This window comes from Corvus kubaryi, unplaced genomic scaffold (assembly GCF_017639235.1).
Source record: "Corvus kubaryi isolate FWS band 111438036 unplaced genomic scaffold, C.kubaryi_AGA036_p1.0 37308, whole genome shotgun sequence".
NCBI lineage: Eukaryota > Metazoa > Chordata > Aves > Passeriformes > Corvidae > Corvus > Corvus kubaryi.
Window position 1 is genome coordinate 8,087,289 of NW_024581096.1, and position 16,085 is coordinate 8,103,373.

Below are 16,085 nucleotides of genomic sequence, written 5' to 3' on the forward strand. Positions count from 1 at the left end.
AATTCGGCTTTTATAACTTCTGGTGCACTGCAAATAATCCTTAGACCTCACTGTGCTTTTGAAATAAATACAGAAGAACCATGCTATGATGAGAAGTTTCACTCATCCCCATCTTATCTAGGAAAGGTGTGAATACTCACAGGAAAACATTGCCTACTTTACTACTATGTTTTTTTCTAAAGGGGATGGAATGAAGCAATGGACTCTGGGTCCTTATAAAGAAGAGTGTTACAACTCCATGATACGTTATAGTAGTTTACCAAGACTCCTTCCATTCCAGCGAATCCTTGTTCTTCTCCTTCACAGCAATATAGATGCAGTTCAAATGTGAGGGCATTAGGTTTGGGCATGTTCTAAGGTCACCCACCCCATCTACCTAATGCGTTTTGTTTTCTACACCCACAAACTTCTAGTAAATACACAGGTTTTTTTTATTTTTATTTAACACAAACTGTGTTAAATACACAGTTCCTCTGTGTATTTAACTCTGGTCTTCTGTATTTCAGGGAATTTTGGAGCTCAAAAGACAAATGGCTATTCTCAAAGAATATTCACTTTGCTGTGTTAAGAAATTCCTAAGAGAAATCTGAGAATTTCTTACTTATTTATCTTCAGTAAGCCAATAAAGCAGCCCCTTTATTTATGCTCAATAAGGGACCAAGATGGCCTAACAACACCCAGAGATTTCAATGTACAAAAGGATCCCTGAACCAGCAGGGAACATTAGCATGATTAAATAATTACTGAAGCTCTGGAGTAAGGCAGATGTCCACTGTAAAAGCATGAAGTCAAACATATGCAATTGTGTCATGCAGCTGTTCTGCAACAGAACCTTCCATACAATGATACATCTGCTATGTGGATCTAGTGCTTAAATTAAGCCATACAAAATGAGATATCTTGTTGTCATCAAGTGGTTGTTATCTTATGGGAGAGAAAATGTCAAGATTTTTAAAAAGTAACTTAAATTGAAATAGATATTAGAGCCAGACTATTCCCACAGAAAAAATTTATTTAGGAAAATGAAACACAATACTGAGAAGAAAGCTTTCTGAGAGAGATTAAGACACTTTATAAAAGACAAAAATTATAAAAGATAAAATTATAGCCTGCAGAAAGAAAAAACTTTATCTCTCAGTTTCACATGGTTTCTTCAGCTGTTGTGAGCATGAGACATCTGAATTGAGCAAGTCAGTAATAACCAGCACAAAAAACTATGTACAGCATTAAGAGTTTGTAAGTAGGTATAGCACTTCACAGCATTAAAAGACTGTAATTGTTGTGTGATGGCAATTTTGAGGTTTTTAAACTGCATTTATGACAATTAATAAACGACACTATAGTTCAAGAAGGGCACCAGGCTAACATACAGGAGGATTAGAAAATCAAAGTTTTCTGTGGCTTGTTTATAACTGCATGAAACTCCATAAAATATCAGAAAATCAAGCCTACATAAATATTAAAGTATCTTTTCAAGCAATAATTTTATTATGCTTTTATAAATTCATAGGCCTTCTTTGCTGTTGGAAAAAAAGGTCAAAAATGTAGAAGGGAAAGTCACCACAAAGGAGACATGAGCCTGTGTGCATCTGTGTGGAGGAACAAAACTTTAAAGGGAGAAGCTGATGAATGGCCCAGAGCTATTTAGTCTGCGGCACCTCTGGTAGCACAGCCTGCTACAGAGAGAGCCTTTGGATGCAGGCATCTGTAGAAAAAGAGATCTGGACACTCTTGCTAAGCATACCATAGCAAGGCACCTACCGTTACAAAACACAGTGAAGTTACTGTGCTGTCAAAACAGAGAACTCTTTACAAAGGTCACGGATCCTCAGTAAGGCTACTCTGCATGTAGCCTTGTCTTAAATGAAAGCCTGCTGTATTCTTGTAATAAAAGTACTCTGTTTCTGAGATCTGCTCTTGCAGCAGTACTAAACGTAAAATGCTCTTTCTCTTCACGTACATTATATAACTAAACATGTATGCATGTATGTGTGTGTGCAGCTGAAGCATGTCAATAAAGCTCACAAACTGACTACTTTAAGCTTCCCCTGGCCACTCTCAGGAGAGTGAAGCATAGATTTCCTTAACACACTCTACAGCAAGCTAATGCTCAATTCAAACTGAGATCCTTCCTCACCTTCTACAGAACTGCAAACTCATTAATGGCTCTATATTGCTTATTGAGTCATTCAAGCATACACACAGCATGCTAGATTTCTTCCTGGTATCTAATTTTTCCTAGGTTACATAATGACACTCTTTCATTTTTCCCAAGCTTGTCAGGTTATGCTCCTTCAAAGGCACTGATGAATATATGTTCAGGGGCAAATATGGTTGCAGCTTCTTCCGTTGTGAAGTGCTGACAAACTCTTAAACAGACAGCTACAAAATGACCCTTCTTGAAATTGAAGACACAAAAGAGTAATTCTCGGACGTTTTAATCTTTATGGTGGAAAAAAAGAATTAAGACTTCTCTTATTTAGAGCAGATAACTTTCCATTCAGTTTTTTTTTTTAGTAGAATAAATCCTACCATTTGCTTTGACCTATGGATAATAGATAAACTCCAGTAAGCTAAATAATTATGTTTTTCAAACTTTACTCACTCTCCAAACACTACTGACTTTGATTTATCTCATTCTGTCACAGGTAATATACACAGCAGTGCATTCAAAGACAAATAATAAGGAACTCATGCCTTTTTTACAGGTTCTAATAAGTATTGGCTACTGAAAAGTATGTCAGAAAACCTTACTTTTAAAAGATAGATATGAGCTTGAAGAAGCAAAAATAACACCTGATTGGATATCCAAAAGTACAGGGGTTTAACCGTGACTTTAAACAGCGTTAACTGGATATATGTATGCTTTTTCAAATCCTCCTAGCAGCCTATTTGCACACCCTGCCTGCAGTCAGAATACCTGACCCTGGTGCCAGTCAGTGTCATGGGAAACCACACTGGAGTGATTTCTGCTACCAGGTAGAGCAATAATCCTCCTGAATATAGTTCCATGAAACTATCATAGATGAGGTCTGCTTCAGCTTACGTGCAGTTGCTTCCCACACTGTGCAGAAATTGTCAGGTGTCAGACCATTTGCACACTGGAGTTAAATTTTCCACAGCTTTAATCTTTTAAGGTTATTCATGCTTCCACTGGATGAAGGGCAGGTGAAACAAGAGGATTCTAAACTGCAAGACCAGCCCTAAAGCTAAGAATTGTATTCTGTTTCACAAAGCTGCACTGATCCAGCAGCTCCAGGCAGAATGTGTCTCTCATGACCCATCTTACTCTTTTCCACGGTACACATTCACCAACTGCATGAGAGAGGCTACAATGATCAGCAGGCAAAATTCTGTTCCCAGTCATATGGGAATGAAAGGAAGAGCTGCCTAACTGGCCAGACTTTGTGCATACTGAGCCACAACAGTGCCCCTAGACTAGGCCACTGCTAGATCAGGCACTTCACAGAGCATCTCATTCTACTGCCTTTTTTATCACATTTGAGGGTGGCTCATTTCAGCAGCCTGTGAGCAAAACAAGGTCAGAAAAACTTCACAGAGTGGTGGCATTAACACCAGTGTATGTAAATACCATAGTCATGGCTTGATAAAAGCTCAGGGATGAAGTGTCCTAAGCTTTCAGAAGAACACCAGTGCACTGGGAAAGCACCCCAATGCACTTCTCTGTGTTACCTGGCTGTGACTACTGCAGCACAAGAGTGTTCAGGGAAATACATGCCCACTTTATATTTCTGTGGTATGATACAAATCTGTTTTCTCTCTCCCTTGCTTCTAAGACCTTTTTTTTTTCAAATTTATAGCAAAATCTAATTCATATGCTTTACAATTTTGCATCTCAGAAGAATATTAGAATGAAACACATTTGAAATAATTCAACAGTTCTCCAACAGGTTTGTAAGGTCCACAGCTATTTAATGCACTATAAAATGTGTTGTTTACCAGCAGACCACTTACCCTCAGCATAGGGCCATTCTGGAACACATGAGGTTCATCACAAACTACACAGTATTCATTCAGCACTGGTATCCGCTGCTCAGCAAATTCAATAGTCTGAGAACAACGAAAATAAGAATAACAACATCTGCTTAAAAATAATTAACAGTCAGCTCATGCTCCACAGTGTTTCATAAATGAGTAAGATATGACATCCTACCTGCACAAGGAAGCCACGGTCTCGCACCGGAATGCATTTTGCACCATAATTTTGCTGCAAGGGAGAAGTTGAGACAACTTCAGTGTTGGCAGACTAATTATAAGGAAACAGTAAAGCATTTATAAATTTTTGCATGTAAATATGTCAACCAAACAATTTGCAGCTAAAAAGATCTCTCATTTGCATGAACCAGACATTAAAAATAATCAAATCTTTTGCTGTTTACTGGGTGTGGGGTAGGTTTTAAGTATTTCTTTTTAGTTCTTAAATCTGATGAAGTATCTCACCATCCCAAAAACTTCAGTCTCAAATGGAAACACCAGTGCCTCCACTCCATCCTAATAAACTATTGGTAACTTCCATTATGCTTTCACTGCGTATTGTCTATCCAAATATGGGCTATATGTTAAGGCTTGAAAGACTACTGTAATTCTCAGCAACGCTGAAAACCTTTTTATTTTGTATGTACTAAGGTCTCACTTCTGCAAACACTGCACTAACAGATCTTTATACTCAGATACTACTCAAATTCTTTTTTTTTCAGCACACAACAATATAAATTAGAAGTAACTTCTATTACAAGAGTCAGTAAGGTTCAGACTTCCCTCCAGATTGACATCTATTTCAATCAAACCTTGTTTTGAATAAGAGATCAGCTCCGTTTACAATGTTTTGGGGGGTTTTTTTATAGGGTTATTTCCTTTCATTTCTCTACTGTTTAATTGCTTAACTGCTTTTCCATTTTTCTTCTGGGCAACAATACTATTTGTATTCATATATGAGAGTAATATTTTAGCTGAGAATTGAAGAGAACTCAGTATCTTGATTCATCACTTCTACATTCCACTGATTTCAAATTGCAGCTAGGCACCCAGGTAACCCATATATCTGGTGCCTGCATATAAAATGTGAAATAAGACCGCTGATGCCCTTCCACTAATATGAGTCAAACTGCATCTTACCATGTATGTAATGATCTTCCCTCAAAGTAAGTGTATTCAAGCAATAAATTATGGGTAGCTTTACAGGCTGCCAAGCAGGGCTTGCCTTTCTTCCCTATCAGCTGATAACATCAGTGATGAAACTTAGTCAGCTCTTCATTATCTTACAAAAACCAAAGGGACTTTTCCTATTAACGTCAGAAGAGAGAAGTCTTGCTGTGTTAATACATCCTCTGCTGAATCAGAAAAAAGTGCAACTCTAAACTGCAACAAGTGAAAGTCTGATAGCTCATGTTAAATTAATTTTGCTGTGCACTTCACATAAATCAACCACACACCATATATAAAAATGACCTTATGATAGTTATTCCTGCTTTTAGATCTGATGAGGATAGCTTAAAGCTCACTAAACTAAATTACCATGAAACATAGTGCACTCAATGTAATTTCATTATTTAGAATGCACTATTTTAAACATATGTATGGCATCTAAAGGAAGAATCAGCTTCCAAGGTACCACCAGGCAAAGGGAGTGGAGAGAACTATTTTCTAAACACTTCTCCCCAGATCAAACACAGAAAACAGGCTGGTGCCATGAAAGACTGCAAACAAACCCACTCTTCCTTCTAAAGTAAAAAAGCCATCTTTTAAGAGGCATAGGCAGCAGAATTGATTTTGAGAGCTCTTTCTTAAATGTAAGAGTATGTGCTACCCTTTGTTTTCCCAATCGATCATGTCTCTGGGGAAACTAAGAGGGCCAATGTGGGCCCAATTCTTTGCATGGCCCCTGATGTCCTGCACGTCTGAAGGTTTAACCCTCCACAAATCACAAATGTGCAAGAGGTGAGTGGAACCGTGACTGCATTACTTCCCGTGTGATGATAATGATGATGATGATGACAATGATGACGGCAGATGCAAACACCAGAAGAAGGGGTGACATGGCACTCAAACCATCTAATGGACAGTTGCTTCCCCCACGAAGCAAAGGGGGAAATGAGAAAAGTCCTGCGCAATCAAGCTAATTTTGCAGCACAGAAGTGCACACTCTGCCTTTTTCCTGCAGGAAGTATGCAGGGAAGGAAATGGGTGACTGAACTTTTCCCATGGCCAGCAGCTGTGCATTGAGCTCCACTCAACACAACACATAAAATCTCTGTCCTGACCACAGCAAATTCTGATTTTATAACTTAAGTGTATGTGCATGCACAGCTGTTTGAATCCTCCTTAAAAAGCTGACTCCATTGCTCTTGTCTTCCAATATGTCCAATATAGTCACTAACATATATCCTAGGTACTAATGACTTCGCATAAAAAGCATAACGCACATCTGGAAAAGAATAGGAGGAGAATGAGTAAAATACAAAAAAATACTACGCACAGCAGCTTGTGAAGGTGTTGATGAAGATGGTGTTAAGATACCAATAAGCCCTGAGGTAAGAGAGAGCCTCCTGCTCTCTGCCATGGTGGACTCCTTGAAAGGCTCCATTTTGGATGATTTAGGGGCATTGGAGTAAGTCTTGCTGAGCAACTTATGATTCTTCAATCCATCCAATTCTTCCATTCTAAGGTTACTGGAGTAGGATCTGCTTAAAAGTTTGTGGGGCTTCAAGGTGCTGTTGTGCTCACATCGAGGATCCCCAGAGCACGACCTATTTAACACCTTATGGGGCTTTAAAGTGATGCACTCCTCCTGCTTGGCAGCTGCAGAGCAAGCACGACTCAGCAGTTTGTGCGATCTAATAGCCATTGTCTGTTCAGCCCTCGGGTCACTCGACAACGAGCGGCCAAAGGTTCTGTGAGATTTTGTGGCACACACATCCTCCGCCTTCACTGTGCTAGAACAAGTCCTTCTCAATAGTTTGTGAGTCTTGGAGATGCCATCCTGTTCTGACTTCAGTTTCGATTTATTTTTACCACAGCCAGGTGGAGGATAACTTGGCGACCTTAGAATAAAGAAGAGGGCAGAGTTGGAGAATAATCAAAATCCTGGGCAAATCAAGTATGATCACACAGATGTAACACTTTTTAAGTGTCACTTGTCTTTATGTTTTTCACTAGTGATAAATGCAGCCCAAACTTTTAAAATATCAACAGCTGTATGTAAGACATATTCCAATACCAAAACAAACAACTTACTCCTATTTACACACAAACTCATCAATCAAAAAGACAGTTAACTACTTAAGTAGAAGTTAGAGCTGTGACCTTACAGCTTTTTGTAAAGATCTCTGTCTCAAAACAAACCAATTGCTGAGGAAATTATCTTTGAAATAAAATCCACATCTTATAACTTATTTTCCTTATCAAAATCTATCTTTTCTCTGGATCATGGCATGATCCCATGAAAGTTATTGTCTTTTGGACAAGGCATAACAAATTCTATGTTCAGATCCAATGGAAGATACCATGAGCAGTGAAACTTGGAGACATTAAATCAAATTTAATTCAGATAAAAAGGACATTATTTTAAAAGCATCATAATAACCTGGGCACCTCGTGAAAGACAAGTTTATACACGTCTTTCTGGTTTTAGACAAATTCTAGCTCTGTAACACCAGAAATGAGAATGTGAGAGACCTAAATTACAAATGCAGGAAGTAAAGAACAAAAGGTTTTTATGAAACAACATTCACACAGTCCCATTTCTGTAAGGTTCACATTTGCCTGCCCTTGCAAGGTAAGAACATGTAACAGGTATGCTGAATCATTTTATAAGCAACACCAATCTTTAGAGTACTTTTTTTTTTCTTGTGTTTGCATCAAATAGAGAAGTAAAAACCCAAGGAGAGAGGCTGGCAGGTTTCCCCACCCTGTTAGCAAGCGTTGACAGTGGAGGACGCACGTGGAGGCTGCTGATTCACTGTAGCAGCTGGCTCACCATCACCCTCCTGCAGACAGGAGGTAGGAATGATGTCCTGGGGACAGAGAGGGTCCCTGCATTTGGACTGAGCCATCTCTGGACTTTGGCTGCCAAATCAAGAGGAAAATGGGCTGGTTTTTTATGTCCTTTCTGAATAAAACCAAACCCTAACCTACAGCCTGTGCTTGGCAGCAGCGTATGGCATGGTAGGGAACGGATAAGCCTTCTACTTAAAACATCATTTCTCCTCCTCTGCCTTTGAATAGACAGACAATCTTTAGTCATCTTTGACATTCCCCCCTTTTGCAATGTGAGTGATTGCTGTATTCTATCTCTTTTTCACACCCTGAATTTAGAATGGCAAAATTCCTCGAGAAGAAAGAATATTCAAAGCAGCATTCAATTGAAATTCAGTAACTGAATTGAAGGGGTGATCTGTCAACCCTCCATAAGAAGGAAAACACACTAGAGTAAATAGTCACAATCCTGAAAGAGGTAAAATCAGAGCCTGATTCTACGTATACTTACGAGTATGAGCAACTGGCAGAAATCATATTAAATGCAACTGAACTATTCATAAGCTTTTTCTTATGCTTTTTAATGCCCTTTTTCTTTGAAATTCTGTGCCTGCATTTCAGAAGTGGAAAACATTAATGTAGTAAAATACTGGAGAGGGGAGGGTGCTCAGCATCTTTAAAAATCAGTCTTTCATTAATGACCATTCCAGTTTTAAAAAACTAAATATACAAACTGCTGTAGAAAGAAGAGCCGGACAAATACAGGTTTTTGAAATACACATAACATATACTATACATACGTATTACTTGTATATATGTTATTTCTATTTTTATTCTTGCTATTCAAGTAAAGATAAAATAAAGATACAAACACAAGTTAAAATAAAACTAACTCTTTCCAGTTCTAGATCTAACATGGCTCTTTCAGAGAGCACAGCACTGAAATGATCTAGCTTCTAATAATCTTAGAAGCTGCAGCAGTACCTAGTTCACTCCTGATATCATGCAATGCAGGACTGGAAACCCATGAGGTAAGATATAAATAGAGCACTTCTCTGTGGAGAGAAGTCAAGATTTCACCTTGTGAAGATTTTGAACAGTTTATGGTGATAACAGCACATTTTCCTTGCTATTACCTGCGCAATGTAGAAAAGATGTGCAGAGGGGATTTCACCTTTTTGTCAGACACCTTCTTATTGTGCGTACAATTAGATTTCTCTTTACTGTTCTTCCACTGTTGTGTAACAAATGTCTGCATGATTCTGCAAATTAAGAAAGAAAAAAAAGGTTTTCTTATCCCAGAGAGGACATACTCATTTTAATAGTACGGTCTCAGTGGTTACCATGTAGGTGTGAGGCAATGTTCTCACTCTACAGCTGAAGTTTTCTGTCACGTATGTGGACTGATGATTGGGTGCCTCAGCTCCTCAAAAACCCTTTTTTTCCCACACAGAACTAATTTAACAAGGGACTCTCAAAGAGAACACAGTCTGTGTAAAGAACCACTGCAGCTGCAAAACTTATCTCCTCTCATGAAGATCTAGAGAGAAACCGAGTCAAAGGCATCAAATCCAGCTACAGGGGTCTGCCTCTCACATGACCACAGGCTACTGCCTCTGTATGGCCAAGCAGAACCTTATTCTCTGGCTCTAATCTGGTAGTGGGGGTCTTAATAGTGATAAAAGTCAAATCTGAATTTGGTATGAAAAAGATGAATAACCCACTGCCACAGCCATGAGGGACCATCAGGTTCATGGGTATTCTGACTCCTGCTCAGTTGTGAACTGCGCAGCTGTGATCTTGAAAATGTCATATAAGAACCTTTACTAATTACCTGATGCAAAAATCACAGACAGTGTAAATAGCAAAACATTTTAAGCTACTGTTCATTTCAGGGGAGCATTTCCTTTTTTTTTTTTCAAAGTTATATACCATAGAGATTTCAATAACTTGCTTCATTTGTAAGATTATGAAAATGTTGCACTGAATTTCTTAAAACACTAAACAGCATTTTTTTTTCCCTCAGGGGTTTCTTAATGTTGTAATACTGAGATACTAAAGCCTATATACTTAAAATTCTATAACATGTACAAAAGCATATGCAAAAAGATGACTCAGCAAAATTGTATTAAAATTAATTGCACTATGACCACAGGAAACTGCCAATTTTTTTGACTGTTCTTCCATCTTGTCCTCAAAACCTGGATGGCCTAATTACTGTGATGTATTCTAGAGGCAGTCATGAAAACATAGCCCCCTCAGGGTATGCATGAAGCTCAAAAAGACTCCTCTTTCAGAGGCTTCACCATCTAAGCAGAAATATGAAATTGAACACTCCTAGATATGGTCTTTAAAACTTTAACAGCTTTCTTCCTAAAAGGCAGCAAAGTGACAGAAAACCCTGGCAAGTAACACAAATCATGTTCTCATCCACAGCTGTCAAACTCAAACTTGAAAAGGCAAATATTGACTTTTATTTAAAGAAAAACAACTTCAAGATACTTTGATCCAACAACCAACCTGACAACATGAATTTTATTCTGCTTGACATGGTCCAGAAACTAAAAAGAGTGTAATATTTGCCTAAAATCAGGGGGTTGTACTTTTTTAGACTTACTTTTTCAGCTGATGTCCCAGCCCAAATCTTTCCTTAGTAGAGATCTGAAATACATCCACAGTTGGCACTAGGGAAAAAGGATATTTTGTTGATATATGAACTTACAGCAGTAATGACAAACTTGTGACCATATAAGTCTTATTTAAGGACCTTGTTCTACGTGGAGCTTGAGTACAGACAATTAAATTGAAGCAATGGCAAAAGTGGACATGTCATCTAAGCATATTAAGAAATGAATGGAACTTTCTGGAGTATCAGCCAATATAATTTACAATTTTATGTACATTATGTACATATAATTTACATTTTTATGTACAAAAATGTGTATTTTTTTACATATATACTACGCAAGTAGCAAGCAGCATCAGGTTAAATGTATCTGGACTTTTAATCTGGCAATTCATCTCACCTAATCACTTTTTTTCCAAGTAGTCTATACACAGTAAAGTTCCTGTGGCTATGAAGAAAGCCCAGACTGAAACCAAATTCATTAATATCTGGGTTTTGTTTCTGAGGATGTTTTAATACAAGATCCAAAACTATCATCTAAGTGCCTGATATGTGAATTCCAGTGGCCAAGGATTACCCTGAAATTTCCTCAAGGCCTGTCCTAACACTAGTATACCCATATTCATCTGTCAGAAATTGAAAATCTACAGGGTATAGGATGGAAATTAGCTAGTGGCATTACTAAAATCCTTTAATAACATTTGATAGGTAGAAGTGGCAGATAGAATCCGGTACTTGTTGAGAGGCTCAGGTCCTCAAGGCACAACAACAGCCAATGCATATTACAAGCACGAACAGACTGCATACTTTGTATTGCATAAGGTGATAATGACTAAAGTAAAATAAAAAAGGAATGAAAACAAAAAAATCTGGAGTTTGCTCAAATTTTATTAGAAATGGTAAATCAGTATTTTGATGTTATTCTAACCGCTCAGAAAGTCAGATTTTATTCAGAATAGAGAAGTTTGTACTTCAATTTTGCTTTAATAGATTAAATTTGATAATAAAATACAGTATATCTAACTTGGCCATGTCACTTAACTTAGTTCAAAGCTCTGTAGTTACCCCTTCTCCAATATTATTATTCAAATAACATCAAACATGAATTCGTCTTTTAAATACAAACTGATGATTTTTTTCAAGAGGGATGAATGATTTCATTAAGTATAGCAATATCTTTGGATTGTCAAATTTCAGACACACTGCAGGGGGCTGATGGGACGGGGAATACTTTAAATAACTATCATCATATGTACACCATCAATCTCATAATCTGACATCTAGACCAGAATTTTTGTCTAGACTCTACATTCAGAGGAGACACGCCAATACCTCCAGTGGCTGATTCATTCTCTCTAAGACAGGTTTCTAGGGCACTAGGGACAAACTGCCCACACAGGCAGTAGTGAGACAAGCTATTAACCAGAAGAACTGTCTAAAATCAGTATATTACACAGCTACAGGGTGGTACTCATATCCCCTGATGTGCTTTGGAGTGTACTGTGTTTCTGTTTCTCAGTCAATAGAACGCAGTATAGGAGAAAAAGATACAGCGTAAAATTCTGGCCCAGTGGTCTCAAGAAAACATATCTGAGGCAGGAGAGGAATTAACAGAATTAATGCAAAAGATGGTGGATCTCGCTGTGCTTTGTTAGTGAGTAAAGAGACATGGCTGCAACAGCAGCTGAGCTCATAAAACCAACGTCAGCAAAGCTCCTGGCTGTGGCCCTGATCCTGCCTTTCTCAGAACTCAGGCACTCCCACAAGCAGTCAGCTGCAGCACTGGGAACTATGTTTCCCACCTTAACCTTGTCAGCGGTGCAGAATACATATTCTTGTTACTTCTCATTTCTCACTGCACACTACTCTTCACACTTCACCTTCTCTTATTTGCTGCACTCTTTTATTTTTTAAATTACATTTTGATAGAAATGTTCTGAATACTAACGCTGCTTCCTGCTATGGCAAATACGTATTTTAAGATCTGAATATTTACAAAAATGAGTCAAGTAATAAACCACAGACAAAAAGACCGAAGTCAAGGGGAAAAAAAGATCAGTATAATGGAATGCTTATTTGAATGAACAGAATATAGCTTACAGTTAGAATCGTCAGACAACATATCCTATAGAAATAGCTCATTGGGACAGATGACTGGAAATATCTATTCATTTTCCAGAGGCAGAATTCTCCCACAGATAAAAGCCTGAACTGACAGCCTGTACTGCAGGTCTCCAAGGCTGGGCAACTTATTATCCAAACTGAGTCTGACTTGCACTGTAAAAATATATCTGATTGGCTCTCGCATACGAATGCTTCCAAATCTTCAAAATCAGTTGATTCTTCATGAGGTTGACCATTTTTCTCTTATGAGGAAACTTTACTCACTTAAAAACTCTTCCAAATCTAAAGATTTCCAGAATTCACATACTCCTGGAGAAACCAGAAACTGAATGGGTAATTACCATGGCCTGATTCTTCAAAGCTGCATGAAAAAGGGCATATTAATGTGCTGCACAGGTCTGTGTATGTCTTCATTATCACTCGTATCTCATCTGTGCAGATGATGTTTGATTTCCAAAATGACGAAATCACATATTAGAAACTCTAGATCTTTACTCCCTAACCCTGGTTCCCAGGTGAAGCAGTTGCATTTCAAAGGACATCACACAAACAAGTTCCAAAAATCAACCTATGGAAGTTTAAATAAGATGTCTGCGTCACCAGGAAGAGCCTAGCCATGCATATACATGTAAGCTTAATTTCAAATCAATAGGACTCCTCTCAGCAGTAGAACTGAGCACATGCAGGGTCAAAGATTTGGTAGTGAATGAGTATCCCATGGCTCAGTCTGGACACCACACAAGGCACACGAAGAATACACAGTTGACCAACCTGGACCATTTAGGTACTGTGTGAGTGAACAGTGCAGTCGCACTATTATTGGCTCTGTGCGAATTACATCCCAAGCCACAGCAATCTCCTCCTAGTTTAAGACAAAAAAAAAAAACAATAGACATCATTAGCTACCATGAGGAACTGCTGATTTTCATCAGTCTGCTTTGGGGTTGCTATAAACACCATCCATCCATCTACCCAGTTGTTTAGTATCTACCCCAACATTACACTTAGCTCAAATTAGTGCACATCAGTGCCCCTGAAGAGCAGTGTCAGACTGCTTCCAGGTCTTGAGTGAGCTCATTTAAACCAAGCAGAGGTTTATACACAACACTGCATGTATAGTACAGGCAGACATATTCCCATCCACCAACAGGTACTGCTTCAAAGCTGAGAAGCAAAGGAACAAAAAAGACAGAATAGAAACTAGCCCCATAACTAAGGGCAAAGGAAACTTTTGCTCCTTAAAACTGGTCTAAATAATTCAAGCTATGATGAGATTTTCTTAAAATTTTGGTCAGGCTCAGTGACTGTCTTACGTGCTGTGCTGCCCTGAAAAGAAGACGTATCTGTGCAGAAGCTAATGATGTCCTTAAAAGTTCTCATTTTTGTTCTTTATATCAAGGTCGGGAGGTTACTGCGCAGATGAGGTGAGGAAGTGTGAAGCTAATGACAGCACAACAGCTACAGAAACCATGCTGCCAGTCAGCAAACAGCACCACTGTCCCGTGTCTCCTCTGCCAGTCAAGCCTCTCTCTAATCAGTGTACAGGAGCACTGCAGCCAAAGTCGTCATCCCTTCAGGGCTGTGAAGTGCTTTCACCTGACTCATGTCTAGGGTAACATTTAAAAATAAAAGAAGGTATTTCATTTATGTTTATTAAAACATTTACTATTCACAAAACATGTTTGGAAGGAAAAACACATGAGGCAAATAGAAGCCTAACACAGCATTTTTAAGAATGTGATCATAAAAGGAAAGGAAACCTTTCCACTCTGTATCAATCAATAATGTGACACCCACTTGTGAAGATCAAGTCTCCAAAAAAGGAATGTATCAGTGGTTGTCTAGAGAGTCTGATGTGTAGCAAAATTAAATGGGTATTAATGTTCATTATGTAATTCTGTGATTAGATTACTTACATCAAGAAAGCTAACATCAATATGTAGATCAATATCTACATCATCAATGGCTCCATATTCCCTGAAAGGAAAGAATTATAGTACATTAGAGCTCTTTAAGATACTACTCAATCCACGAGTACTTAGAACATGGAAGATTTTATAAAGGATAATCTTATCTGTATAATCAGAATAGTTACAAAATACACATTTACATAGATTGGATCAATATTCCCAGTGGGTGACCGACTGTCTGCTGCACTTAGAAGTTTTTTTCAGAGGATCTTGCTTAAGCAGGCTAAATCTTTTCTACTAATTCCCCCAAATCTCTCCATTGCTGCTATGCATTTCTGTCTCGTGTATTGTACATTTAAACAAAGAAAAATTAATAGTCACATGCTGCTCCCATTTATGACACAAGAAAACCCTTGTTAATTCTCAAAAGTATTTCAGGTTAACAGCCAGCAACATAAAAATAGGCTTCAGGTAAACCATTGAAGACAAATACAACATAGCCTAGAGGATGGCATGTTATACCTTGGGGATTGCTTCATACATTCAAGCATTGGTTTGTTAAAAATAAAGACTGCCCTGTAATGTGCTCTAGGCAACAGTTATCTTTTTTATCTGTTGCATGTAATATTGCAAGATTTGGATTTAACAGGTATTTCATTACCATCTGAAATCTTACATTTAAACTGGGACTTTTCTGCCTCTTATTTTCTGACTCACTCTGACTGCCCTCCCCCAACGTACTTGAAGACTTATGAAAAAACAGAGCTAGAAAATACATACACAGCTAAACAAAAAACTGTTTTCATTTAAATTACCTAAGTGGGCCATACTGTAAAAGTACTATCTCTCAATTTTTCACAGATTAGCTTCCAGTCACTAGGGTGTTTTTAACTTTAAACTGCATTTTTATGCTTGTTCTCAGAGTGACTTCCATGCTTTTCTATTAAACTTGACGAAGTGCACAGAAGCAATTGTGCATCAGTCGATAAGGCAATTCTGAAATACTAAAATGTAACTGTCTCCTACCAAAGTGACCTCTCAGCTGAGGTAGGGCTTAGTTTGCACTGGAAATTGCTTGAGCTCTTGAGAAGTTTGGCCAAGGGAACCCCTTCCACCAAAACTCAGTAACCCAACTGCTCTCTCTGGTCAGGGCAAACCCAAGTTCTCCCTCTATACAAGTCTGTCCACACATGGCACACACAGGGCAGATGAATGGCAGGACAGGGCTGTACCACAGGAGACTTCCCAGCCACCTTTAGAGCTGCTCCAAGTGTCACCTCACCTAGAGCTGTACAGGCACTCGCTGACCCCTACAGCTCACTGAAAACCTGGCTTTGAAACAGGCAAGCTCTCCACACTGAATGGCTTAGTCACTACCCTACACAACAGTGGCATCAGGTTTTTTTGTTCACTTTCCGGAAGATCCAAAC

The 16,085-nt window shown here is 38.4% G+C and overlaps 1 protein-coding gene across 2 annotated transcripts in view; it reads right to left on the minus strand.

The window, feature by feature from the left end:
- Positions 1 to 16,085, minus strand: part of PARP8 (poly(ADP-ribose) polymerase family member 8) — a 131,767-nt gene that overhangs the window by 36,358 nt on the left and 79,324 nt on the right. The window contains exons 8-15 of one of the 2 annotated variants that reach the window (XM_042028378.1): positions 14,662 to 14,722; positions 13,517 to 13,607; positions 10,613 to 10,679; positions 9,132 to 9,257; positions 8,507 to 8,605; positions 6,497 to 7,061; positions 4,175 to 4,228; positions 3,976 to 4,071 (exon numbers count right to left, since the gene is read on the minus strand). In XM_042028378.1, the coding sequence (XP_041884312.1) occupies positions 3,976 to 4,071; positions 4,175 to 4,228; positions 6,497 to 7,061; positions 8,507 to 8,605; positions 9,132 to 9,257; positions 10,613 to 10,679; positions 13,517 to 13,607; positions 14,662 to 14,722 (1,159 nt within the window). The remainder of the gene's footprint in view (positions 1 to 3,975; positions 4,072 to 4,174; positions 4,229 to 6,496; positions 7,062 to 8,506; positions 8,606 to 9,131; positions 9,258 to 10,612; positions 10,680 to 13,516; positions 13,608 to 14,661; positions 14,723 to 16,085) is intronic. The other variant, XM_042028379.1, reaches the window with a different exon arrangement.